Source organism: Dermochelys coriacea, chromosome 23, assembly GCF_009764565.3.
Source record: "Dermochelys coriacea isolate rDerCor1 chromosome 23, rDerCor1.pri.v4, whole genome shotgun sequence".
NCBI classification, from domain to species: Eukaryota; Metazoa; Chordata; order Testudines; family Dermochelyidae; genus Dermochelys; species Dermochelys coriacea.
The window spans coordinates 2,688,196-2,715,785 of NC_050090.1; the positions used below are offsets into that span (position 1 = coordinate 2,688,196).

A 27,590-nucleotide genomic window follows, 5' to 3' on the forward strand; every position below is an offset into this window, starting at 1 on the left:
AGAAGAAGGCAGCTCCCAGGATTCATGCTGGGGCTGGAGGGCAGGAATCAGTCAAAACGGCAAGTGGAATTTTAATGACAATTTTCCATCCAGTCATTTTTTCTTTGCTCTCCATGGGAGACCTATACACAAGAATGACATGGTGAGAATTAATAGTAAATACCACAAACTGCCTGTACTCACCATTGACTTTGCTGAATGGAATCAAAACTGTCCAGCTGTGCATCATAGGGCCTATACTGACAAATGCTAATGGAGATTCCCCTTCTGCGCAAAAGGCTGGGCACTGGGTTTTCAGAGCACAAGTTTCGGAGTTCTGTTCTTGCCTTTAGCTCTGGCTTGAGACAATCTAGATTAATGAACAGAACTGGAAGCCAAGAGCGCAGCTGGGCTTCGTCCAACTTCCGAACAGTCCCCACTTTTCTCTGGTCCAAATGCTTCTCTGCTTTCGTGCTGCGGCATGAGCTCAGCCATGCCAACACGGGGATGAGCTGTTCCATTTGTGCTCACTCTCGCCGCCAGTCTCTTCTCGCACGTATTCTGATGGGACTTTCTGCATCTGCAGTGGATCGGATGCTAAGCTGGGAGCCAGGACTCACTATTCCAACCTCTGCTACTGCTGCGTCACCTTGTGTAAGGCACTTGCCTCGGTTTCCCCATCTGTCCAATGGGGTTCATGGTACTTGGCCTCCTTCGCCAAGTGCTTGGAGCTGAAAAGCGCAGGGTTATTACGGAGCCTGCTGACCCCTGCCCAGAAACGGCTCGGAAGGGGACCTTGAGGTAGCGGCCATTCCACCGACAGGATGGCAGGCGTCAGGCCCACCCGCAGACAGGGGCTCCTCACGCTGGCTCCCTGACCCGGTAGGGCCCCCTTTCCAAGGAGCCGGCTGCGATGCCCAGGCGGAGCAAGGCCGGTGCAGGGGCAGCCCCCAGGTGAAGCCAGAGGCCAGGCCGGCTGAGGGTGGCTTTGTTGGGCTGGATGCTGGAGCCGTGACACCCCCGTCCCCTGCAGGGCAGGAGGCCGGCACTGTCCGAGGGGCGCTCACCACTCTGGGGCCCCCACATGGGGCAATGTCTGTATCCTGCCCCCACACGCGCCAAGGGGTGGAGGGGCACAAACTCCGCCCGTACAATGAATATTCATGAGGATGAGAAAGTAGACAGGCTGCCATCATGAATATGCATAATGCAACATAACCACCGCCCACTATATGCGCACACACTTTATTCCTAACCTGCTTTTCATCTCAACCTTCCTAATATTCCACGACGGGGTGGAAATACGATTCTGAATATTCATGAGGTTTAAACTCCACCCACAATATGAATATTAATCAGGACACCGCCCTCACCTTATGAATATTAACAAGGGGTTACACGGCACATACAATATACATATTCATGGCAAGGCCTAATCACTATATGAATATTCATGAGGTGAAGACAATGTCACGTGCAGCCCCTACTCAGGATATGAATATTCATGAAGCAGCGACGTTGTCACGCCGACAATATGAATAGTCATGAGATATCACGACAATCCCACCTCTCATGAATATTCATGAGAGGGAGGCAACATCCCACACCACTCGTACAGAGGTATTGATTGTCATTGGCCACACACACACACACTGAATATTCATGAGGGGAGAAGCAGGCGCGTGGCTCTCAAGAAGCCGTTGGGGGGAGATGCGCAGGCGCAATGATAAGGCGGGGGGGGAGCGGGAAAGATGGACGCAGGCGCACTCTCGCACAGTCAGACCCCGAGAGGGCGGGAGAGGAAAAGGGAGGAGAGAGCGCAGGCGCCGGGGGGCCCGAGGAAGTGGCCGGGGCAGATAGTGACGTCCCGCGGGGGGGGGGGGCGGGGAAAGAAGGCGTTTTCAGCGCCTGCGCCGTGAGATTTTGAGCCTGGCGGACGGGGTGAGGTCACCCTTCGCGCCGGCCGCGCGTACGACGCAGGCGCCCTGATTCTCCCCGTCTCGGGGGAAGGGGGCGGGGCCCGGACTCCGCGCAGGCGCAGGCGCCGCGCGCCGGCCCCTCCCCGCGGCGCGGCTCCTCCCCTCAGCCGGAGCGGTGGGTCGGGGCGCTGGGCCGGGAGGCGCGCGGAACATGGTGGATTACCACGCAGCCGGGCAGCCCTGTCAGTACGGCGGCAACGGGCCCGGCTCGGGCGGCGGCATCGGCGACTACATGGCGCAGGAGGACGACTGGGACCGGGACCTGCTGCTCGACCCCGCCTGGGAGAAGCAGCAGCGCAAGGTGAGCGGGGGACGGGGTTGGGAGGGGCTGAGGAGGAGGGCTAGGGGGAGAGGGGGGTCAGAGGGACTGGAGTCGGGGGGTGAGGGGCTGGGGGGGCCGAGGGGGGTCTGGGGTCGGGAGGGGCTGGGGGGGACGGGGTCGGGGGGTCTGGGGTCGGGGGGTGAGGGGCTGGGGGGGACGGGGTCGGGGGGCCTGGAGTTGGGGGTGAGGGGCTGGGGGGGCCAAGGGGGGACGGAGTCGGGGGGTGAGGGGCTGGGGGGGCCGAGGGGTCGGAGGGGCTGGGGGGGACGGGGTCAGGGGGCCTGGAGTTGGGGGTGAGGGGCTGGGGGGGCCGAGGGGTCAGAGGGGCTGGGGGGGACGGGGTCAGGGGGCCTGGAGTTGGGGGTGAGGGGCTGGGGGTGCCAAGGGGGGTCTGGGGTCGGGAGGGGCTGGGGGGATGGTGTCGGGGGGTCTGGAGTCGGGGGGTGAGGGGCTGGGAGGGGGGACTGGGGTTGGGAGGGGCTGAGGAGTGAGGGCTAGGGGGAGAGGGGGATCAGAGGGACTGGAGTCAGGGGTGAGGGGCTGGGGGGTCTGAGGGGTCGGAGGGACTGGAGGGGATGGGGTCAGGAGGCCTGGAATTGGGGGTGAGGGGCTGGGGGGGCTAAGGGGGGACTGGGGTCGGGAGGGGGGGTCAGAGGGACTGGGGGGGACGGGGTCGGGGGTCTGGAGTCGGGGGGTGAGGGGCTGGGAGGGGGGACGGGCTGGGGGGGTGAGGGGGAGAGGGGGGATGGGGTCAGGGGGTCTGGAGTTGGAAGGTGTCGGGGGTGAGGGTCTGGGGGGACCGAGAAGGGGGGGCTAGGGGGAGAGGGGGGTTGGAGGGACTGGGGGGGACGAGGTCAAGGGGTCTGGGGTTGGGGTGAGGGGCTGGGGGCCAAGGAGAAGGGGGGACTGGGGTCTGGAGGGGCTGAGGAGGGGGGACTAGCGGGAGAGGGTGGTCGGGGGGATGGGGTCAGGGGGTCTAGGGTTGGGGGTGAGGGGCTGGGGGAGCTGAGGAGGGGAGGCTAGGGGGACGGGATCTGGAGTCGGGGTGTGGGGCTCTTGGGAGGCTAAAGGAGGAGGCCTGGACAGGCAGGACTCACACTGGGGGCTGAAGGGGGCTCTGGGTATGAGAGGGGGACTTGCTCTAGGGGGTTGGCCTGGGTTGAGGGGAAAAGCGGGGCTGGGCGGCCGAAGGGGGAGGTCTGGGCTGAGGTGACTCTCGGGGGAGAGGGGGGCGGGGGGGAGGGAGACCTGGGCTAAGCAGAGGTGCAAGGCGAGGGAGGGTGTCTGGGGTGAGGAGACAGGGAGGGTCTGAGCGAAGCGGTCCTGTGAAAGGGTGCCCGGAAGGGCGGGGGAGGGAGTGGCTCTAGGCCTTAGGGGCAAAGGGAGTGGTGAATGACAGATTTGGGTGGGGGCTGGGGGTGTCTGTGGGGTGAGGCTGGGACTCAGGCTGGGAGATGCCTCAGCGCAAGGGGAGGGGTGGGCGCTCCATGAAGTGGGCACTTATAAGTTTGGGTTGTGGGTCCTGACTGGGGAGTGTCTAGGAGGGGATTGGAGGTGTGTGGGGGGGGGAGGGGGTTTAGGGACCTGCTACTGGACCCTTCCTGGGGAGGCATCAGGCAGGTGAAGAGAGAGCTTGGTCTTGCAGGGAGGGTGCTTGTTGCTGACTTTGGGGGGCTGTGACCTAGGAGAAGCAACAGTGCTGAGTAAGAGGGAGATTCAGAAGGGGCAGGGGTAGGAAAGGGGTCTCTGCAGGGGATGAGGACCTGCTGTTGAACCTAGTCTGGAGAAACATCAGCTCAGGGTGACAGGGATTAGAGAGGTATAAAGGGGAAATGGGCTTTGGTCCTGGGTGGTCGGGCAGAATATAATGGAGAGCATGGTGCTTGTGGGAAAGAATGGCAAAGAGTCCTGTGACACCTTATAGACTAACGTGTGGGAAAGAATGGAAGGGGATGGGGTGGGCCAGGGTGTCAGTAGGTGTTGGTTGCAGGAGGAAGCAAGAGTCATGGGGGTTGGGTGGGGCAGGTTGAAATGTATGTGATGCTGGGTGGAGAACAAATTCCTAGTCACTGCTTTGAGGTGCTCCCCTTTGAGTAATCTACAATGGGTGGGGAATGCTGAGAGCCCTGGAAGGGAAATGCCTGTTTCCCAAACCCCTTCCCTGGAATCTCCTTGAGATCTCACTACAGAGCCACTGGGAGCTGTTGACCTATGGAGTTAGTGGCTTCTGTAATAGATCCCTGCTGCATCCCTGCCCCTTTGAAGCAATCTTTTCCACTGGCTGAGTTTCATTCCTTGCTCTTGTCTGGTCAGCTGAGAGAGCCAGATATGGAGTGACCATGGAGGTGAAAACTCCAGTCTATATGCTTTTTTGTATGTCTAAATAGTTTTGTGTAAAAATTGACTGGCCCCTGCTGCACCAGCTATCTATACTAATATATAAAAATACCCCTATTGTGATCTCTAGCTGCACGTACAAAAACGCTACAATGCACAGACATTCATTAATAGGCACATGGACAGCCATAAAAATGCCAAGGGTGTAACCCTGCCTCTTATAATCACTCCTGAGGGCAGCTGTATGTAACTGATGTGGTTCTGTGAATCCTGCTGGGTTGCAGGAATCCTTCCTTCCATTTCTGTGGCCTGTGATTTGGAAATATTTGCTTGGGTGGACTAAATTTGCTGTGATGGCATCAAAATCCTCTGGTTTGTTCAGTGTTCAAGGTATATTGGGGTAGTTATCGTCAGATTCACACATGGCTGAGCTCTGTGCTTCAGGAACCTTTTTGTGCCCAATGCATCTAAAACCATGCATGCATTTTAATGTGTGTGACACTTGCAATTCATGTAGCTTTTGCATTCCTCAGGATGAGAGGATATATTTGAATGAGAACCCATTTTACAAAACAACACCCTTAAATTTAGCAGGTTCTGTCTTGCAATGACTGCAACTGTGAATTCAGTCAACTGAAGCCCGGAACTATTAGGACTGCTGCAGTATTAACACTTGAGTTCTTATATAAATCTGATCTCCCTCCCCCAACCTCATCTAATTTTATATTGGGAGTATCACAAAGTTGGGTAGGGCACATCTTTTTTCCTCTCTCCCTTCAAGTCATAGATGACTCTGGTAATTAAAAAATCCTTTCATCACAACAGGGCAACACCTTGCTTGTAAGACTCAATTGATTGTGAAGAATATGTGCCATTTTCTATGCCAGTTTTTCCAGAACCCTGCAAATGTAGTAATACATTGAGCACTCTGACCTATAGCTGATTTTGCATTCATGTTGGTTAATAATTTAAAGATTATTTATGTTTAGGCAGGCAGCAGAGAATTCAAGGTGGCCATCTGCTATTTTGTTTAATTATCTTAATTGTGTGCTATTTAAGACAGCTATTTAAGACAAAGCAAAATTCAAGGAGGTGGAGGAATTTTTAGACTCCACGCTGGCAAGAGAAGAAACTTTCAAAGGGAGTATTTTATTCTAAATGTAACAAGTATGTGTTTGTCAAAACTATGTAACAAGTCTGTGCTGTCAAGCTTTGTGAGTTTAGGCTGAAATCAGACTGAAGATATTTTTAAAATAGCCAGTAGGCTGTTTCAGCAGTGTGTAAAAGCCGACTCACTTTGGTAATGATTTTTCCATATTTTGGGGGATAGTGAAAATGGCTCACTTTTAAATCATGCTGATGCATTACTATTAAGAAAAGGTTCTGCCCTCTCTCAAGCATTGAACAATAGCTTAGTTCCACTTAGAACACCTGGCTAAAGGTTTTATCACTGTGACGTGGCACCTTAGCTGCTGTTCTTGTGGGAGAATGCTATTAATGCTGACTGTTTCAGGGTGTGTGATTTCCATGATGTAGAATTGCATGAAACCCGTCCCGTATTCTCTCCCCCTGCATCCATTTGTCCTTCACACTTCACTGAAACTATTTTACTATGATATGAAACAAGCGGAGTCACCTTTTCGAAATCGGGCTACAGTTCTGCAGTAAACTGGAAATTGTTTTAAATACATTTAAATTCCTCTAAGAATTGCGTGATGATAAAAATTGATCCTTCAAGGCCTTGTTGATACTGGGCTTTGAACCACCATTCCAGCTAAACTGGCTTCAAATATGGATTGACTGATGTGGATAGGACCAGACTCTCAAATCAGTTCTCCAAAAGTTGATTTTCCAGTCAAACTTTTTTTGAAAGCTATCTTAGAGCAAATCTACACTAGAAAAAAATGTTGATTTTAATAATGCTGGCATAGTTAAGATGGCAAAATTTTCTTATTGTAGATGTAGTTTATATAGGTATGAATTCACAGCTCAGGGAACCAATATAAGCCGTACTACTGTAAGCAGTCTTACACCTGTATAACTGTGTGTGTAGTAGGGCATGTAAGTAAAACTTACTGGACTCCAGTAGTGTGTCCAGAACCCTGGAAATGTGGGTTTTCCCACTGTGGCTCCATCTATACAGCTCAGATCATGTTTGGAACCGTGTTTAAACCAGATCCAGGTTTTGTTTTCAAATGCAGTTAAAAGCCCAGTGTAGACAAGGCCTTGGTGTGGGGAACCAGAGTGAGACTTGACCAAGCAGGATGATTGTTATAACATGATAGAGCCCTGATCATGTGATGACAGTTTGGCCCTGTTCATATAAGCAATATCAGGGCTCCGGTAGCTTGTTTTATGTAATAAAAGATGAGAAGTCATAGAACTGACTTGGCCTTAAATGTGGCTGTTGTGGTTTTTTTTTAAAGTCATTTTGGCTTGTATAATTATGTATATAATGCTTAATTCAATTAGGACCATGTTAAGAGAATGTTCTAAGAGAACTATGGTGACGGATGGGGAATGTCAAAGCACAGTCTAGACCAGTGCCTCTCAACCTTTCCATACTACTGTACCCCTTTCAGGATGCTGGTTTGTCTTGTGTACACCCATGTTTCACCTAACTTAAAAACTACTTGCTTACAAAATCAGACATAAAAATACAAAAGTGTCACAACACACTATTACAGAAAATTTGCTTACTTTCTCATTATTTTTTAATTATAAAATAAATCAATTGGAATATAAATATTGTACTTACATTTCCTTGTATAAAGCAGTATAAACAAGTCATTGTCTGAAATTTTAGCGTGTACTGACTTCACTAGTGCTTTTTATGTAGCCTGTTGTAAAAGTAACCAAGTATCTAGACGAGTTGATGTACACAAAGGTCTTCCAGAGGGTACCCTTGGTCAAGAACCAACGATTTAGACTGATATAAGCCCAATAAATGGGGAGGGGAGGTGACACTTCATAGTTTAGTGGTCACTGCGATCTTGATATTTGAACAGTTCAGTTTAGTGTTTCATTTTCACACCTTATAGCGAATGAAAATGCTGATGTATACATAGCAGCTGATGTATACATAGCATTGCATGCTATTTTGGCTATGGTACTCTTTTCTGAAAGTTTAGTGTATTGCCTAGGTATCTAATCCTTCTCCCTTTAGCTATATCTGATATCATTTTGCCAGATTTCAATGCGAGTTGCTGCAAGCTTCACTCAAACTTTGAGGAGATGATAAAATGTAGTTAATACTTCCTTTTACAAAAATAGTTGGCATTTCTAAAATAGCTGGAATGTTTGTGCTTGGAAAATCACAAACAAGTGTTAAGCTAGTGTTTGAGAGTTGAGCTTTCTGGCAGCTGTGGAAGGACAGTGAATCCTGGAGGAAAAACTACATTTACTTTTGCTTTGAACTTGTGCTTGGAGATCTGGTGCCACCTTTGATTAAAAGGAGGTGGAACAAGTGTTGTGGCCTAATTTTGGTGAATACTTGTCCACTATCACACAGTGCACTTGTGCCCAGGACTGAAATAACAGGGTTATACGGCTTGAGCTGCCTCACTGGAGCTGTTTGGGGTAGGGACGGGACCAGAATATTATGAAGGTTGAGATGAAATAGCAGATTAGGAATAAAGTGTGTGTGCATGGATTTGTGGGGATTGGGTGCATTATAAGACTAATCGAGAGCACTGAAAATCAAGGATGAGGTGAATTGGAAGAAATTAAGGGATTGTCAGGACCAAAATAAAAGGCTGTGGCAGTGCAGCAGTTCTGAATTACGTGCATGGGTGATGAGCTCTGCGTGGAGAAACTTAAATAGTGTAGTACCTGCTAAAAACTTAAAACTCACTACATTTACTCATATCCTGTTCTCAGGGATGTGTTACAATTGTCTTCTATTGACCAATTTAAAACCTGAAAACCATGCACTTTTCCTGCATGTCAAAATCTGTAGCAAGTGGTCAGATTCAGGAGTGGTAACGGATATGTTTGACCTGTTCATCTGAACTGGTGGAGAGTCGGCTTCTTATTCTTGTAGATGGTGCTGAATACAGTGTGTGTGTAGTGTGGTCAACAAGACATATTTAGACAGCATTTAGGTATTTGTTTGCTTCATTATATCATAATGAAACTGCTTAGTCTTAATGTTAGAGTCAAGGTGGGTGAGGTAATATCTTTTATTGGCGTTTACACAGAACTCTTTTTCCGGGCTTTCTTCAGGTGACTTTGAAGAAGAGCTCTGTGTGAGCTTGAAAGTTTCTCTCTCACTAACAGAAGTTGTTCCAGTAAAATATATTACCTTACCCACCTTGTTTCTCTAATATTCTGGGACCAACATGGCTACACCACTGGATAGTCTTAATGTTAACATGTGCCTGGGCAGTGCTTGTATTTCAGCAACCTAATGTAACTTACCAAGATGCACAAAGGAAAACTGTTTGTCTGATCTTCACTTGAGGTGGCCAGGTTTGCTGAGTAAAGAAATGCTGAATGTTCTTGCAGGTTATGTTTAAATTGGCATGCTAGTGGAAGTACAAGGTTCACTGATTTCAGAGCAGAAGTAGCAGTTTCAAATTCCAGTCTGCTCAAAGGCTAATCTACTTAAAAAAAAAAAAAAAAAAAAAAAAAAATCCCTTCACCCTCCTCAGAATAGTTCCTGCTTCTTTCTCAAAGAAATCTTTGCTGTATTTAACTGCATCAGTACAGAATAAGCCTCTTAACCAGTGGTTTCATCAAGACCATAAAACAGAGAACTCAGCATCTAACTTATTGAAATACTTTAGCTGTGTGTCCTTTTAGGTTTTTTCTTGCAGCGCAATACTTGGGACAACTGACTGTACAGAGAAGCAGAAAAATTAGCTCTGCTGAATGTTAATGCTTAGCACTTGTATAGCAGTTTACTTCAAAGTGCTGTACAGAAATTAGAGGCAGTTTGCTCTAGTGGATTGAGCTCAGGACTAGGAGCCAAGAATGGATTCTGCCACTGGCTCACCGTGTGGCCTTGAGCAACACTAAACCTTTGCCTCAGATTACCTGTCCTTAAAAAGACAATAATATCGAACTTCCTTGTGCGGGTGAGGAGTAATGCTTACAGAGCACCTGCACAATGTGCATGAGAACTGTTAGGTGTTTTAACTTCTCAGTGAGGCTGCAATAGCATGCCGGAACACCCACACATCAGAAACTCACTTTAATTTTATTGGTGTCTGAGCAAAAGGCAAAGACCACTTTGGCATACGCTTCTCTGTATTCTTGGATAGTCCCCTTAGCTACTTGGTCACATTTATTTGAAGAGGGCCACAGAATAAATAGCATGAAGCAGAAACATGCTTTCCTCTATAGGATGCTTTCAGCCATTATTGGTTCATTGGTCATGTTCATTCAACCATCTTGCATTAATGTCAATCTTTATACTTTTAGTTAGTTTACTTCGTGCCATTTCTACACCTGTTAGCGGGCCCAAGAGTTCAAATTTGTCTGGAGTAGTATATCATTGTGAAGTGCTTCAATCATTTCTTTAAATTGCTCATTCTGTGCTGCATTGACAGTGATGATTTTTAGTATCAAAGAAGGTTGCAACTTAGAAAGTTCAAGACTTTGCCTTTCAGTTTTATGGCATAATCACAGACTTGATTTTTGACAATTTTGGGATTTCAAAGATGAACGTAGACTATTCCTATGTGAAGCTGATATTGAAGAGTTGGTGAAAGGTTTGAAACAGAGATATGAGTTGTCATGGCTGTGTTTTGATGCTGTTGTCATAAAGTCTCATTTCCAGGTTGATGAGTCATCACTATTCCATTTCAATACAAAGTTTCATTCAGTAGCAAATTTGAGCTTGAAAAATGCAAATAAACTGATTTTTCTGCTGTTCTTGAGACTGACTTTCTATTTAACTTGTGACGTTTACACTTTACTGTAAAAGAATGGTCTAGTTCCATTATTTCAGTTCCTTCAACTGTTTATTTCCCGCTATTTTAGCTTTAGCAACTTGAGTCAGATAAATTCATACACTGGTGTGTGATCACTGAATACTAATCACCAACTTGCAATATTGATCAGCAGGTTTCATATTTCCTATATTTGAAGCGAAAACAACCACCTATGTTCTGTCTGCATAAAATTTAAAACCATGTTAATTAAACACATCTACAATGAAACTCTGACTGGTGCTGTTGGGAAAGTTTCTGTAAAATTCCCTAGTGTAGATAAGGCTCCAGTGAATTCAACAGTGAAGACTGAAAAACAAGATGAGCTAGGCAACTTTATACATAACCACAGGATTGAGTGCTTTGTGCACCTGCTAGTATTTGCTAGATCCTAGCAAACCAAGTCATCTAGCAGTTCACTACTCCACCCACTCCCTTCTTCAACATCTAAAGGCTGAGCAACATCCAGAGTGACAAAATAGTGCTCGATAACTGTTCTCCCTGTGCTTTTAAGGAGCAGTGGTCATTGTTTCTGTTGATTCATTGCTAGTAACAGGCTTCTCCTATGTCTTTTCTGATGCATCAGTAACAATTGAATGGCTTTGAGCTCCTGGCTGACCTGATGTACATTGGACTTCTAGTTTTATTTCCTGCCAGTTAGTCCACTTACAGCGATTTGGTGGCCAAGACTTTCCTCTTCAGAAGTCACTTTTCTCTTTGAAGGAGGAAAAAGCTGCAAGTCTTATCTACCGAGCAAAGAATTTTGACTAAAAAGCATCTGTTATAGTGAAATGCAAGTCATCAAGGTTCTCTGGTCCTGAGAGGGAAAACTCTAATACAAAAAATATATAGGGAAGGTAAAATTGAAACTCAAATATCTTGTTTTAAGCATGGTGAAGGATGTAGTAAAGGTGGCAACCTCATGTCTTATTGCTCTGTTGAGCAGCTATGGAAAACTCACTGTGTTGCAGCTCCCTGCTTTGGACTCATTTCTAATGAGCAGCCCCACTGTTTAAACATATCTCATCTGTTTTTGTTGGGGGGAGGGGGTTGCACTAATGAATTCCTTGTAAACTTAAGAAGACATCACCGTACTGGTAACATGCTAGACTGAACTCAGTCATGTCTCTGAACTAGAAGGAGAAGCAGAAATGGCAGTGGCAGGCCACAGGGCTACTTAGATTCCAGCAAACACTGCAACACCACAGGGAGTCCCTGACATTTAAACACTTCAGCATGCTATAGAAATCAAACTTTCCTGTTAGAGGGTTTACAGTGGATTAATGCATTGCTCAGTGTGAATATTGACTCCTGTAGTGAAAGGGCAAGGGATGTTATAGTTCAGCAAAAGACTACATAAGGCCATTTAACTGGTATTGAATAGGTGTATATCTGTGTGCATACACAAACCATCCAAACAGTTGCGGTTTTACTGCTGGTATGTGTCCAGTCTCTGGGGTTTCTGTGCTGGAATCTCAGCTATGTGACATAAACAGCAGGGCAGAATCTGTCTGCATCCTCTGCGTCGTTTTCCAAACACTAGCAAACAAAAAGCAAATGAGTGCCAGTATTCTGCCTTAATGGAAATGTATATCTTAGCCATATGTTCTGCATACTTATTTCCTGTTGTGTTGATGCTGGAGAGAGCACTATTTTCACAAGAAGATGGTATCTTTGAGTGAGTCAGTGGAAGCCATCTCCTTTGCTGCGCAGGAAAGCAAAGTTGGAAAACACTGAGGCTTGTTTTACAAGTTAACTTGGTTTTCTTGTTCTTCCATGAGCTTGGAGTGTAAATCCAAATTGTGTAACGTTGGATTTAGCTTCCAAAGTTTTAGGCTTGGAGACGTACCATTTTTGTACAAAAGCACCTGCGTCCTTGAGCTGGTTTGAAGGGCACGCTAATGATTCAGTCTTTATTAGGTTGTCTTGTAATCATGATTTAAACTTCCTTTGGACCAAATCCAGAAAGTAAACATCCCATTGATTCTGAAGATGGTTACATTTTTGAATTGTCTCGATTTAGATGCCAAGTTATAGACAACGCGTTTAGTCTACGGTATGATGCTGTGCTGTGTACGGGAGAATGTTTGTGAAGGATTACTGTTAGTAACTACCTTTCCTAACTGTGCCTTCTCACTCTGCATTGATAGGGCATTTGCCAGGTTGAAACAAGTGCATATGCATAACTTCTGAAGAGAGGATTAAGTTGAAATAAACAAAAGCTGTACTCCAGACAAAGAATCTAGGACTTGCATAAAGAATGAAGAGATTGTGAACTCCCTTATCCATTAGCCATCATAGAATAGCAGGGATTTCTGTTTCTGCTCCTTGCCTCACCAGATCTTTTCATAATGGTTTTATGACACTATGAATACGATGTAGGAGTGGCTACTTGTTCAGCTGTTAAAGATTCTCAATCTCTCTAAAAACATTCAGCTAAAAAAGAGTTCTGGGTGATGGAAAATCTTCCAGTTTGTTGAGCTCCCTCAGCTCCCATTGGCTTTGGGATCTAGAGGTGCTCAGCACCTCAAAGAATCAGGCCATAGGAAAACTTAATACACAGAGGGTTGACCTTTGAACCATTCTCTCTGGAAGAAGTTACCCACTGCCTGTTTTAAATAGTGGATAATCCTCATTGTACTGTCTTCACATATCTTCATCTGTCACCAGTAAAACAGGTCCTTGTGTCAAAGGTATGCTGGACACATAATAGCAGTTATATTTGCAATCGTCATGACAAAATCTTGTGAAAGAATGCTGAAATTCAGTCTTGAAGAATTGAGCTCTTACAATGACTGCATTTTTGCTTTGAGTCTCAATGTCCCATACATCTTGCTGACCAAGTATAATAGTAGTGATCCATTCAAATGGTGATTTGATGTAACCATCAACTGTGGTATCTGTGCCCGAGATGTAAAAGGTTTCACTAGGAGTACTCTTCTCAGGGCATAACAGCAGTTCATAGTTAGCTGTAAGAAATACTTACAGTATAATGGCTTACTTTCTAAATGCATAAGAGAGGATTGCAGAATATTAAACAAAGCAACAGCTTAATTAGACCACTACCCATGAGGCATCTACTTTATTAGAGGAGTTGGCAAGTGTTGGGTTTATAGCTAGCTTTATTATGCTGGATGATCTGCCAAATGCTTTGTGGTATGGCTACATACCTAGCAGAAAGCTAATGGCATTTTACTCCACATGGCACCTGTCTGTATACCAGGACTAATAACAAGGCTATCTGATTCTCACTTGGCTCAAATTCCTTTTGACTCACTTCAGAGCTACAGTGGGAACACATGCTTCTTATTGTAATGCCAGTGTTAAAAGAAATGCCTCAGTCTTGCTCAGTTTGCATTATAAGCCTTGCTGTAAGATATGACTTACGAAATACCATCTGTGTGTGTGGTTTCTGGGGGCGGGAAAGTTCATAGTTTACAGCATGGCTTAAGTCTGAAAAGACTGAAAATGGCCTGATGGAGTTCCATGTTTGTCACAATGTTTCCAGATCAAATGTGTGGTGTTCACAAGTAGAAAGCATTTTCTAATTTCCTGTCCTGCTAACAGGGATCTGTGAGTCAAGCTGGATTCTTCTCTCTGGATCTGTAGTAAAGATTCTGCAGGTCAAATCAGACGGTTGACACCTGTGTAACCTTATTGTCTTCCATAGGCATGTACAAGTGTAACAGATTGGAACATAATAAACTTCTCTCAACAAGGAGTTGTGCTGTGTTAGATTTATGGAGGCAAGTCAGGGCTGGTCTATACTAGGTTGACATAGCTACATTGGTTGGAGTGTGAAAAATCTGCATCCCTAATTGCCATAGCTATGCTTCCGTAATCTCCAGTGTAGACGCAGCTATGTTAATGGAAGAATACTTCTGTCAAGCTACCTACTGTCGTTCAGAGAGGTGGGTGGCTTAGTCTCAGTAGCGTAGACATACCGTCAGCTGAAAGCTTTTCACTCTACTGGCAGAAATACATTTCCTGCACAAACAAAGGTCAAATCAGACTTTGAACGCTTGCAGATGCCACCTTTTTACACACACATTCTTGAGCCTTTGCTGAAGATGTAGCCAAGTAAACAAGATGGCCATTTCTGACAATTGCACTTGGGATCTAATCTCTTGACTGTCGGGTGAAGAGAGATGTAAGATCCCTTTTGGTCAGGAGGAAAAGTGAGAGCAGTATAACTTAAATACAGTCTGTCAACCTAATTCACTTAGAAAAATTTCACTCAGTGGGCGTTTCTTTTTTTTTTTTTTTTTTGGGAGAATAAAAATATTCAGTTAGTATTGAACTAGGAAGGAGAATCGAGGTGTGTACTTGTACTCTGTTGTAAATATAAAGAGTTAAATGCTTTATTTAAAAGATGCAGTAAGTAGCTGTTCTGGTAGTTAGTTGTCCAGCAACAGGAAGATACAAAACAGATACAAAGTTCATGTTACATTAGTATCATTAACTTGAAACTTGTCACATGCTTTCTGTGACAGAAGATGGGTAAGGGTTATGAAATTGTAGGCTGACTTTCAAAGCTGCCTATGGAATAATCGGGGATCCAGATTCTCTCTAGATAGCCTTGAAAATCTTTAGCTATAATCTTAGTGAGTTTTCTCCAAGTTCTGCCTACATTGGGGTAAAAATATAACAAAACAAAAGGCTGTCTTTGTAAAGCATCTATCTAGGAGTGTGACCCTAACCTCTAGGTTGCTATCATAATACAAAAAATAGAAGGCTGTAGAATTGAAAATAGGTGTTCATATGAGCTGTTTGGTCACTTCAGAGAGCACTTACTGAGATGGCTAAGGACTTGTCTATGCTTAAAAGGCTGAAACAAAGACACTACCTATGCTGATGGGAAGCTTCTCCCATCAGGGTAGGTAATTCATCTCCCTGAGAGGTAGTAGCTATGTCAATGGGAGAAGTCCTCCTCTCCGACTAGCACTGTCTACACCGGGAGCTAGGTCAGTATAACTGTGTTGCTCAGGGGTGTGGATTTTTCCACACTCCTGAATGGTGCTGTTATACCGACATAGAGTCTAAGGCTTTTAAGCCTGGTAATGCACCCGTGTGAACTTGCAGACTCTTAATGTTTTTGTGGCTGAAGTTGGGATTTAAATATAGTATAAAACTCCCCTGATTTTAAGATTTCTTCTGAATGAGAGGACTTGAGTGAAGGGGTAGCTGAATGGAAATCTTTCTTGGATTTCTTGGAATCATAGATACCCCTTGTAGCAATACAGCAGTAAACTTCTATGGTAGGTGGCTTATTGCAAACTAATTGTGGGGCACAATGCTTCCAGTCTTGCCCTTTTAAATAAGGTTTTCATTCTCTCCTGTTCAGTAACTTTTCTAATTCTTCAAGGTCTTGCGAAGGATGCAAAATCCTGCAACTCTCAAATGATCTCTGTTAGAATGACTGTCTGGTGCGCATAATAGTGAGCTGTGGTGTCAGTTACTTATATAAACAAAATTTCAGTCAATTTGGGAGTGAATTCCTGCACATGATCATCTTACTTGAAAGTCTTAATCACCATCTGTTTTTCTTGGTTTCCTTTCCTTATAAGTGGAGTTTGTTTGCAGAAAATGTGGGTACCTAGTTCTGTCAAGATGACTGGGATGGGCCACTTGTCATGGTCAAGATGCATAGCAAACCTGAAATTACAAATTTCACAGTGATTAATTAAACATTATCCCACTGCATTGCTGAGCAAGTTATTGGAGAAACTGATGTATGCTGGTCACTGTACAAATAATCTGAATTCTTTGTGTCTGCAACCCAGAAGAGCAACAAATTTGTCTCCTTCCTTTGGTTTTTGTCACCGGTCTGAGCCTCTTTACCACGTAAGGACATGATAGCAACAGCAAAAAACTTTAAGAGCAGCGTCTGTTCACAGGACAGGTAGAACAACTTTTTAGAAGGATCAGGTTTGAATACTTCCAGAGCTGAGAGTCTCTCTTTTGTTTTGATGAAGGTTCTCATCTTCTGCAATGTTGGCTGGTATTCAATAGTTTGTTGCAATGGAAGAAACAAAATCTCACCATTGAATTGGGGAAGAAAACAACTGCTAGCAAATAAAGTGACCAATCAGCCTACGTCTCCCCTTGTGGGAACTGAATCTAAACTTGCTTATTAGTACATCTAGTCCTGTAGTTCAGCTTTAATAGCAGTCTCACTTATAGAGGAACTACTTCTAAAATTCCCTGAAGGATAACTTTGACCTACTGTTGAAGCAAAAGTCATCAGAATGGATCTCATGAGATCTCAGCTGAAAAGTCTTGAGACCGTCACAAAAATTTTCTTTAAAAATCCTACTTTTATTGACTGTCCAGTACACCAGAGCAATAGTGAGCAACAAAATTCACAATAAAATAAAACCAGAGAAGAAATAAGAACAGGAGCTAGGAAAGGGGGAAAAAGAGTTGAGTAAAACTACGTGGAATGGAATGGTATGCAGCCTAAGTGATGATGTAAAATTGGTTGCAAGGCTTAGGTGTTGAAGTCATTGGTTAAGTCTGGAGTAACTTTGACCATGGGAGAACCAAACAGTAATAAATGGGGTTAGAAGAATCCTGCATGAAGTTGTTGGGACACATCTTGAGTATGACTTTGGGGGTTTTATAATACAAATACACTTCACTGACTCATTTGGGTCAGGATTATATACATATCTGTTTCAATCAAATAACTTGATACCAATCGGAAGCACAATGCTCTTGTGGCGTGATCAGATCTAGATTCTATTCTCTGCTCAGCCAGTAATTGCTCTGATTTTAGGATAAATAACTTCCCCTTCTGTGCCTCACTTTCTCTCTGGAAAAGGGGATTATTCATGGATTCTAAGGCTAGAAAGGACTACTGTGATCTTGTCTGACCTGTACAACAGACTACAGAACTTCCCAGGATAATTCCTATGGACTAGAGCAGATCTAGAAAACCAGTCAGATGGCTGGGGGCCAGGGGTTTAATATGATGGTGTCCATAAAATGTGTACATAATGTGTACCTATAGCTTCTTGATTTTAAGACTTACATTTAGCTGTAAACAGAACTATTCCACCTGGGAAATGCTTTGAAGAGATGAAATGCTGCTGTTGCCTGTCTAGTTCAGTTCTGTGCATCTAAATACAATAACTTCAGGATTTTATGTTGACCTTTCATTTAAGGCTTGATGTTCTCTGCTTGTCAAACACAGTAAAACCTTTCTTAAATTCAAAATGGCAATTGCCCCACTTCACAGTTAGGTCTTGGATTACTGATGCTTCATTTTTTACTGAGTGTACTAAAACATTTACTAATATATTGCGAGGTAAGATAAGCAGTGTGAATGGGTCAAAATAGCGAACAGTGTATCTTGTGGTATTCACTTAAATGATGATTTGCAAAATTCACCAACTGTGTGAATTAGTAAATTGCTAATATATCGTCAATCCCATGCTTTCCAGGGAAAACTCCAATAGACTAAAGCCTATTCTACTAAATCTTTCGTAGCTTTGAAGTAAACATCCGGCTATCTTTCCCTAGTGCTTTGTAGCATAAATCTGGATGTAGGTTTTTTTGTTTTTTTTTTTTTTTTTCAGAACCCAAGATTGCTAAGGTGTAAATTGCTGTTTTATATTGATTTTTAACACTTCTGGCTTTTTTGGGGAGGGGAGAAAATTAACTTAATTTCCCGTGACATAAATGGGGGAAATTTGTATTTAGATCAGAAATCTGCCACTGGAAAAAACATCTTGAGGAAGATTGGACATGCTGAGAATTTGGAAGCACAAAAATAAACTTTTTACAGCTCTGAATGTCTGCTTCTATGCCTCTAACTGGTAATTAAGTCATCAAATAACACAGCAAGCATACCAAGGTTTGAAAGAGGTGTCGGTTCAGACATCCGTTCATCCGTAATTGGAATATACAGTACATATTACATCTATTAGACTATAGTATGAATCATCTTCAGTGGTGGCTTCATATATTTTGTATTGCTTCTTCTTTGGATGAAAAACATACCCATTGCAATAGCATACAATACCAAAATCCACTGCTGCCTTGCAATAATGGATGCCTAGGCATTTAGCCAGAAGTAAAGTGACTGTGAATGTGCTTTCCCCAACCTTCATGGATCTTGTAAAATCTTTCCCTTTAAATATTCATATTTTAATTTTTAAAGAGAGCAGCATTAAACCTGTAAGAATTAAGTTGAGAATCTGTAACTTAAATCTCAGCCCTTTTGCCTCCAAGGACTTTGCTCTTAAACACCTAATTCGTGTATCTCTTCTTCGCTACATCTCTACTGATTGATAGGCTAGGGAAGTGGAATCTGCAACATTGTAATGAGTGCCACTTAAATACTAAATACAAGAATAAACTTGCTAAGTGACTTGGCCAGCAGCACTGAGTGCTACCCACGTGGGCATGTCTGAGCTCACAAGTGCCTGTGGATTCAAGCTTCCTAGGCTAAAGACATTGCAGAGATTCTTCTTGTGAGAAAGAATAGCAAATGGCCACGAACAGGTGACTGCAGATGCAGTCAGGCTGTGCATAAAAATGTGTATCAACTGTAGAGAGGGGAAGTGATTACAAAAACCTTGAAGAGGTAGGATATAGGCTGATAGGGAAATCTCTGAAAACATCAGCCCGCCTCAGCCCTAGCCCATGTCACTTCTGCCACACAGCCTGTAGTAGATCCTGTATATTTATGGTATAGCGTCCTTGCTAATGGAATAGCCTGACTGCCTAATTGACTGATCCTCATAGAATCTTAGAAATGTAGGGCTGGAAGGGACCACAAGAGGTCATCTAGTCCCTCCCCTGTGCAGAGACAGGATTAGGCATACCTAGACCATCCCTGACAGGTGTATGCTTAACAAGTCCTTAACTACCAATGACAAGTGAGCTGTAGCTCAAAAAAGCTTATGCTCAAATAAATTTATTAGTCTCTAAGGTGCCACAAGTACTCCTTTTCTTTTTACAACTTCTTTAGGTAATCTCTTCAGTATTCAACAACCTTTAACTTTAAGGATATTCTTAATATCTAACCAGAATCTTCCTAGGTGCAAACTAAGTTGATTTCTTGTCCTACCCTTGAATTCTCAAAACTCAGCTTGATCAAATAATACAACTTCACTATTTTAAAATCCTCATCAATCCAGATACTACATGGCTTAATTCCTTCTTCCCAGCTAAATGTAAAAAGAACAGGAGTACTTGTGGCACCTTAGAGACTAACAAATTTATTAGAGCATAAGCTTTCGTGGGCTACAGCCCACTTCATCGGATGCATAGAATGGAACATATAGATATAAGTTGGAAGTTATCATTCAAACTGTGAGAGGCTAATTAGTTAAGATGAGCTATTATCAGCAGGAGAAAAAAAACTTTTGTAGTGATGATCAAGACGGCCCATTTAGACAGTTGACAAGATGGTGTGAGGATACTTAATTTAAGGAAATAGATTCAATATGTGTAATGACCCAGCCACTCCTAGTGTCTCTTCAAACCCAAGTTAATAGTATCTAGTTTGCATATTAATTCAAGCTCAGCAGTTTCTCGAGTCTGTTTTTGAAGTTTTTCTGTTGCAAAATTGCCACCCTTCAGTCTTTTACTGAGTGGCCAGGGAGGTTGAAGTATTCTCTTACCGGTTTTTGAATGTTGTCAGATGTGTCCATTTATTCTTTTGCGTAGAGACTGTCCGGTTTCCCCAATGTACATGGCAGAGGGGCATTGCTGGCACATGATGGCATATATCACATTGGTAGATGTGCAGGTGAATGAGTCCCTCATGGTGTGGCTAATGTGATTAGGTCCTATGGTGTCACTTGAATAAATATGTGGACAGAGTTGGCATCGGGCTTTGTTGCAAGGATAGGTTCCTGGGTTAGTGTTTTTGGTGTGTGGTTACTGGTGAGTTATTGCTTCAGGTTTGGGGGTTGTCTGTGAGACTTGACATTAGCTCTACATGTTACATAATTGTGCCATTTTCCAGTAACTTGAAAGTTATTCTTTACTAAGGCACCCCTTGAATGACTGTTTCATTCTTAAGTTTGGATGATTTGTCAGAAATGGTTATTCAGCAATGCAAATGCTTTCTGTTAAAGCTTCTGCAGCTTGTATGAGAGGTTAGGTTTGTCTATCAAATTTAGTTACTACATAACCACTGTGGGCTCTCCAAAAACAGATAGGAAGAGAAAGTTGTAAAATCATCAGTATCTCAATCAAGTATCTTGCGATCAGGCTGGCTTATGGCTGCCTCAGACTGTTCTGAACCGTTCTTTCCCTGCGTAGGGAGAATTGGTTTTGTTCAAGCAGGCAGGTTACCTAAACTATCAGAATTGAAAATACTATGCTCAGACAATCTTACAACCTACAGGTAGGCGAACCTGATCTGAGCTATCACAAGGATTTGTTATAAAGATGGAAGACTGAAGTCATTCTAAGAAGTGTAGCAGGAAAGCAGCAGCAGCATTGATTTAGGTGCTGCTTGTCCTAGACTCCATCCCTCCCACTCCCCTCGCTTCCCCAAAGGCCACTTCCTGCTGTCATTCCTCCTCCAAGTTAGCTTCAGTCTCACCAAACAAAATCAGATCAACAGCCTAATAAGGCAAAAGAATGATGAGAATCTCCCTGTCCGGACCTCTTCCTAGTTTCTGTGTGGCAGCAAATTAGGAGAATCTTACCGAAACAAGTGACTCAGACCAATATGATAGGTTTCAGAGTAGTAGCCGTGTTAGTCTGTATTTGCAAAAAGAAAAGGAGTACTTGTGGCACCTCAGAGACTAACAAATTTATTTGAGCATAAGCTTTCGTGAGCTACAGCTCACTTCTCTCAACTGTATTTTCCACTGAATGCATTTGATCATCCGATGAAGTGAGCTGTAGCTCACGAAAGCTTATGCTCAAATAAATTTGTTAGTCTCTGAGGTGCCACAAGTACTCCTTTTCTTCAGACCAATATGTAAAGCATCCATTCACTGCCCCAGGAAATTACTAACCAACCTCTGATGGGTTTGGGCAGCAATACCCAGCTGACACTAAACTGCTTAAATCAGAATTAACAGAGCCATTGTCTCTAAAATGGGCTGCTACTTCAGTTTCTTTTATACACTGTATTGAAAGCCCAAGGCTGGCTAAATGTGCTGAGTACTAATTTGTATACTTGCTAACAAGGGGCGAAGAACTTGAAAGGGACTGGTCATTAACATAAGTTCCAGGAAGGCGACATCAATCACAACTGGAAATCCACAAATCACAACACTTCTAATAATTTTGCCTGTTTCCTTTGCCTAGGTGAGTGTCTAATTAGCTTGAAAGCTCATTAAAGCTTGTTGTCAACACTGGAGCTAAAGCATAGGGAAATGGGCACACACACTTCATAATACACAACAACTTCATCCAAAGGCCTCAAAGCACTTTACAAACATTAGTTAATCTTCACAACACCATCTGAGGTGGTATTGCAGATGGGAAGTGTGAGGTAGAGAGGAGAAAGACCTGACCAACATCACATGGTAAGTCAGTAGTAGAGTTGCAAGTAGAAACCATTGTTCTCTTCCTAGACTGCTGTTCTAACTATTAAACATCACTTTCTCTACAACCTGAGATAAACCTTGGGTCTCCTGACTCCTCATCCTATGCTTTAGTAACAAGAGCCTCCTTCGTCAAACATGAGGATAAACAGTTCTCAGGAGTCCAGTTCCTCTTAGCTAACTTGCAGAAGTTGGTACATTGAGTGTGCATTTTCCAATTGGTTGCAAAGTTGTAAGAAGACTATGATGCCCAATAGCATGAAACTGATGCCCTAAATTAATCTCATTATCCAAGTAGTGTTTATCTCTCTCAGCTACCTGTTTATCTGGAAGGCCATGTCTTGTAATTGTCTTGGTGGGATAGTTATGTAAATTAATTGCTAATTATCAGTGAAGAATGAGGTAATGTGTAACTTGATTTTTCAGCTGTGCAATTAAGATGTTGAAAAATGTCTTACTCTTATTTTAAGGCCTCTGATTAATATTGCTGAGACATCTACGAACAGGCTGATAACTTGAAGCACAGGAGCAGTTTCCTGTCTTAAGAGCTTGCACAGGAAGTTTGTTAAAGATAATGTCGGTGACCCTGCCAAAGGGGAGGAGATTAATTTTTTGATGCAGCAGCTGTAGCACTAGTATGTTAGACCAAGAGCTTGGCTACAGGGTTTGTAAAGCCTGTTTGGTAATCCAGTTTTACCATTAGCCAAAGTGATTAACCTTCCATTAATAATAATCTTAAATTGTCTCATGAACAGGTAACCCATCCTCTCAAATCATCACCGATTCCTAATCATGTCACTTGCACTCCTTACTGCATTGGGTGGGTTTCTGATCTATAATCAGACTACATGGAAAATCCTCTTTGTCCCCTCCTAATATCTCCCAAATGGAGAGATCTTAAAGCACAGAAATCATGGCTTCTGCCTGACTGAAAGGCCAGCACCTGAACTGGAATCCAAAGGTATTAGAAACATTGCCTCACTTGTTTGACCACTAAGTCTTATCTAGTAGTCTGTCATGGATTAAAAACCTGTTGATGGTGTTCTGATCCCACAATGAGCTGCCTGCTGTTTACATTGGGTCTTTAAAAATACTGTAATGGATAATGTGTCATGAAGTCAATTGGCACTCAAACACTACAGTGAATGTGATATAGGTGCCTAGACAGGTCTTTTGCTGTTCTAGGGCATTGGTTCTCCAACTCTTCATTCCATGGTCCACTTTGTAAGAGACTTTTCAATGGGACACATCCCTACTGCTTTGTCAGTGTTCCTGTTCTAATGACTACAGGCCAGTTTTAAGAGCTAATACTTTAGAGAAGTCTTGCTTGCTGTAAGTGCAAAAAAACCATCTGGCAGGTGTCAGACTTTAGATGTTGTCAGATGGTTCCATTGGTATCTGGGCAAGGGCTTTCAAAGGCACAAATGAGTAGTGTCCAACTCCCAACTGGCTTTCACCCTGTCCACCCAGTTACCCTTTGTGTCTTTGAAAATTTCCCACAAGGTGTTCAGTTTTTGGAATGAGTTGGCTGAAGGAAAAGCAAGGACAAAACATTAGCAGATCTCGATGAAGTGAGACCCGTGAGGAGGTGAGATTCTGAAGAGAGATCAATCAACTAATATAAAAGAGGGATACAGTTTTGAGAGGGAATGTGGGTGAGGTACTGTCACTGCCCCTCTTCCACATATATTCTGGTATTGGCTGGAACCCTACAATAACCACAGCACACTTGTGTAGAATCTTCTCTACCTCTAGGCTCTGCCTGTTGAAAATTTCACAAGAAGGAAAGTTTGAAGCAAAATTCTTATAAATGTCCATTTCCTGCCAGGGTGGTAGAATGGGGCATACAGGCATGGTGGGTGGGGATGTCATTATGTGCCTGAGCTGCAGATGTAGTAAGAAGGTTGAGGATGTTCTTAAGAGCTCACCCTGTGTTTGACAGACTACAAATTGGTGGCACTTCCATACCAGACAGATCTTGGTGCTTCTCAAAGCAGGAACTGTCTCAAATACAGCATGGTCATCATCCTGCCTCAGTGAGTTCAGTGTGGCCTACTAGTTTGACTTCGCCTTAGGTGACTGTTTACTTGCACTCTTACTATTACTTGACCGAACTTTAGGTGTAATGATTAGGTTAAATGTTTCAGCTAAAAGGGTGGTTTGCTCAGTTGGGTGGAGATGATGGGGAAACAGACGAAATACTAGTAAAGCAGGGTTATACATTTGCATTTTTCATAGGATCCACTCTGGAAGAACACCCATATGACAACATTCATCAGAGCTTGCTTATCCCTCAATTTCCCATCTGCTTCCCAAAGCTAGTAAGGGCTTGTCAGGAAATTGATCAGCAGACCTATACCATCATAGATGTACCACTGTAGAATTTCCCATGTGGACACTGTTTTGGAATAAAAGTTTTTTGTTTTGTTTTTTTTTAAATGTAGAAGTAATTTATTATGGAGTAGTGTCTTCACACAGAGTTGTATGGTATCACTGTAACAGTATAATTATTCTGCTGTAGATCCGCTGGTCAGTTTCTCAGTGTAGACAGGCTTAGCCTTTAAGTATATAAATGGATCTTAGTTTGCATGAATTCTTCTGTCTTCAAGAAGTCAGCATAAAGTCTGCTCTCATACACACTTGACTTAAAAGGAAGGTTACAAAAATATGAAAAAAACTATTCATGTCTTGTGTCCACATAAAATAAACAAAACTGATGCAACTTGGTGTGCGTACAATCAATAGCTAAACAAATTCAAATTCTCTCTAAACAAAATGCATGGAAAATGATGGCTTTCCAGCTACATATCAGCTCTGTCTACATTTTATGCCAAGAGTAGTGTGTAACAGTTGTTAGTATGCATACAGACTTGATCCAAATCACTAGATTTTACAAGCAAGCGGCATGATCAGAATCCAAGACTAGAAGCCAAGAACGCTTGAGAGCTAATCCCTCTTCTGAGTCCCTCTATGACTTTGGGTGGTAAGTACCTTATGGTTTGACTCTTAATGAAAGCTAGCTAGTATCCACAATTTACATTGAAAACAATGTCGGTTGAGGGCACTGAGCAAACCTGCACTTAACTTCTGACTCCATTTGCCCATGTGAAAAATGGGGATAAAGTCTGTTGTAAGGCAGCGTTGGCATCCCTGACTGTGTGGCCTTTGACGTGTGTACATGCTGAAAACTTTTCATGTGGCTCCCCAACACACCATAAATTCTTCCCTAAACATCATTGGTTGTCAGGCAAATACTTGGCTAAAACAGTGTCTTATTTCAAAGGTCAAATTTAGAGCTCTGGATGGCCCGGTGGAGTAAATTCCACTGCATAGGAAATACCCTGAAAACCTGTAAGAGGCCGATACAACTTGACTCACTTTTAAAACTTTTTAAATTTGGTAGCAAACTTTTTTATTCTTTAAAAAAGGTTCCTTTGAAGTCTCTCATAAACCACAAGGTGCAGTTTATAAATAGATCCATGTTTCCATCTCCGGCATATTTGAATGGTCTGTAAATTTCACAGCTGTCTTTATAGCACTTCCTGGAATTCAGATAACATTGAGTCTCTGCATGTGTCACTTGCACTGTCTCTAAAACCAAACTCATAATGCCAGTTTTGTGTCTTCTGACTTTTCTTGCTGCCTTTAAACCTGTGATGTCATCTTGGATGTCATCTTGTCACTTAACAAAAATCAAATAGCTGTGACACAACTGCCGCTGCCACATCAATTCACTGTGGGGCCAAGACTTGTTTTGTGTTAACCCAGCCAATGTTTGTTTTATGGTAGCACCAATGTCTTAGATCAGATTAGGTTATAAGCACTTTAGCATCCATGAGAATGCTTCCAGTGTTTCTCAACCTCTTAATACTGTGACTATGCTACAACAGAAGAGTTGCGGGGACCGCCTTCCGTCTAGGTTTAAAGAGGGCGATTATGAATCCCTGAAACCTGGTAGCTCATCAGGTTGAGAACCTATGATTTAGTGTACTCAGTTCACACTGCACAAACTACTGTTAATTCCATAGCCACCTCCTCCCCCAGAACAAAGCCAGCTTTGATACAATGCCTGGGAAGCACTTCTCCAGGGCCTCACTGGGAGGGAAATTCTAGGAGCACATGTAGACTCTGCAGTTCCAGTAATGTTTAGTCACAACATAGCATTCGTGTGGCAGTCCACAAACTGCTGCTCTGTGAATTTAGATATATTATAAATCTTAGGTTTCAGAGTAGCAGCCGTGTTAGTCTGTATTTGCAAGAAGAAAAGCAGTACTTGTGGCACTTTAGAGACTAACAAATTTATTAGAGCATAAGCTTTCGTGAGCTACAGCTCACTTCATCGGATGCATTCAGTGGAAAATACAGTGGGAAGATTTATATACACACACACACACAGAACATGAAACAATGGGTTTTATCATACACACTGTAAGGAGAGTGATCACTTAAGATCAGCTATTACCAGCAGGAAAAGGGGGGGGGGGAGGAAAACCTTTTGTGGTGATAATCAAGGTGGGCCATTTCCAGCAGTTAACAAGAATCTCTGAGGAACAGTGGGGCGGGGGGAGAAATAAGACGGGGAAATAGTTTTACTTTATGTAATGACCCATCCACTCCCAGTCTCTATTCAAACCTAAATTAATTGTATCCAGTTTGCAATTAATTCCAATTCAGCTGTCTCTCATTGGAGTCTGTTTTTGAATTTTTTTTGTTTGAAGAATAGCCACACTCAGGTCTGTAATCAAGTGACCAGAGAGATTGAAGTGTTCTCTGACTGGTTTTTGAATGTTATAATTCTTGATGTCTGATTTGTGTCCATTTATTCTTTTACGTAGAGATTGTTCAGTTTGACCAATGTACATGGCAGAGGGGCATTGCTGGCACATGACGGCATTTATCACATTGGTAGATGCACAGGTGAATGAGCCTCTGATAGTGTGGCTGATGTGATTAGGCCCTATGATGGTGTCCTCTGAATAGATATGTGGACAGAGTTGGCAACAGGCTTTGTTGCAAGGATAGGTTCCTGGGTTAGTGGTTCTGTTGTGGTTGCTGGTGAGTATTTGCTTCAGGTTGGGGTGTTGTCTGTAAGCAAGGACTGGCCTGTCTCCCAAGATCTGTGAGAATGATGGGTCATCCTTCAGGATAGGTTGTAGATCCTTGATGATGCGTTGGAGAGGTTTTAGTTGGGGGCTGAAGGTGATGGCTAGTGACGTTCTGTTGTTTTCTTTGTTGGGCCTGTCCTGTAGTAGGTGACTTCTGGGTACTCTTCTGGCTCTGTCAATCTGTTTCTTCACTTCAGCAGGTGGGTATTGTAGTTGTAAGAATGCCTGATAAAGATCTTGTAGGTGTTAGTCTCTGTCTGAGGGATTGGAGCAAATGGGGTTATATCATAGAGCTTGGCTGTAGACAATGGATCGTGTGGTGTGATCTGGATGAAAGCTAGAGGCATGTAGGTAGGAATAGCGGTCAGTAGGTTTCCGGTATAGGGTGGTGGTTATGTGACCATCGCTTATTAGCA

General features: G+C 43.4%; 1 protein-coding gene across 2 annotated transcripts in view; it reads left to right on the forward strand.

The window, feature by feature from the left end:
- Positions 1–2,017: 2,017 nt before the first annotated feature.
- Positions 2,018–27,590, forward strand: part of ACTN4 (actinin alpha 4) — an 82,102-nt gene continuing 56,529 nt past the window's right edge. Inside the window, exon 1 of one of the 2 annotated variants that reach the window (XM_038381388.2) lies at positions 2,018–2,259. In XM_038381388.2, the coding sequence (XP_038237316.1) occupies positions 2,110–2,259 (150 nt within the window). In that variant the 5' untranslated portion in view covers positions 2,018–2,109. The remainder of the gene's footprint in view (positions 2,260–27,590) is intronic. The other variant, XM_038381387.2, reaches the window with a different exon arrangement.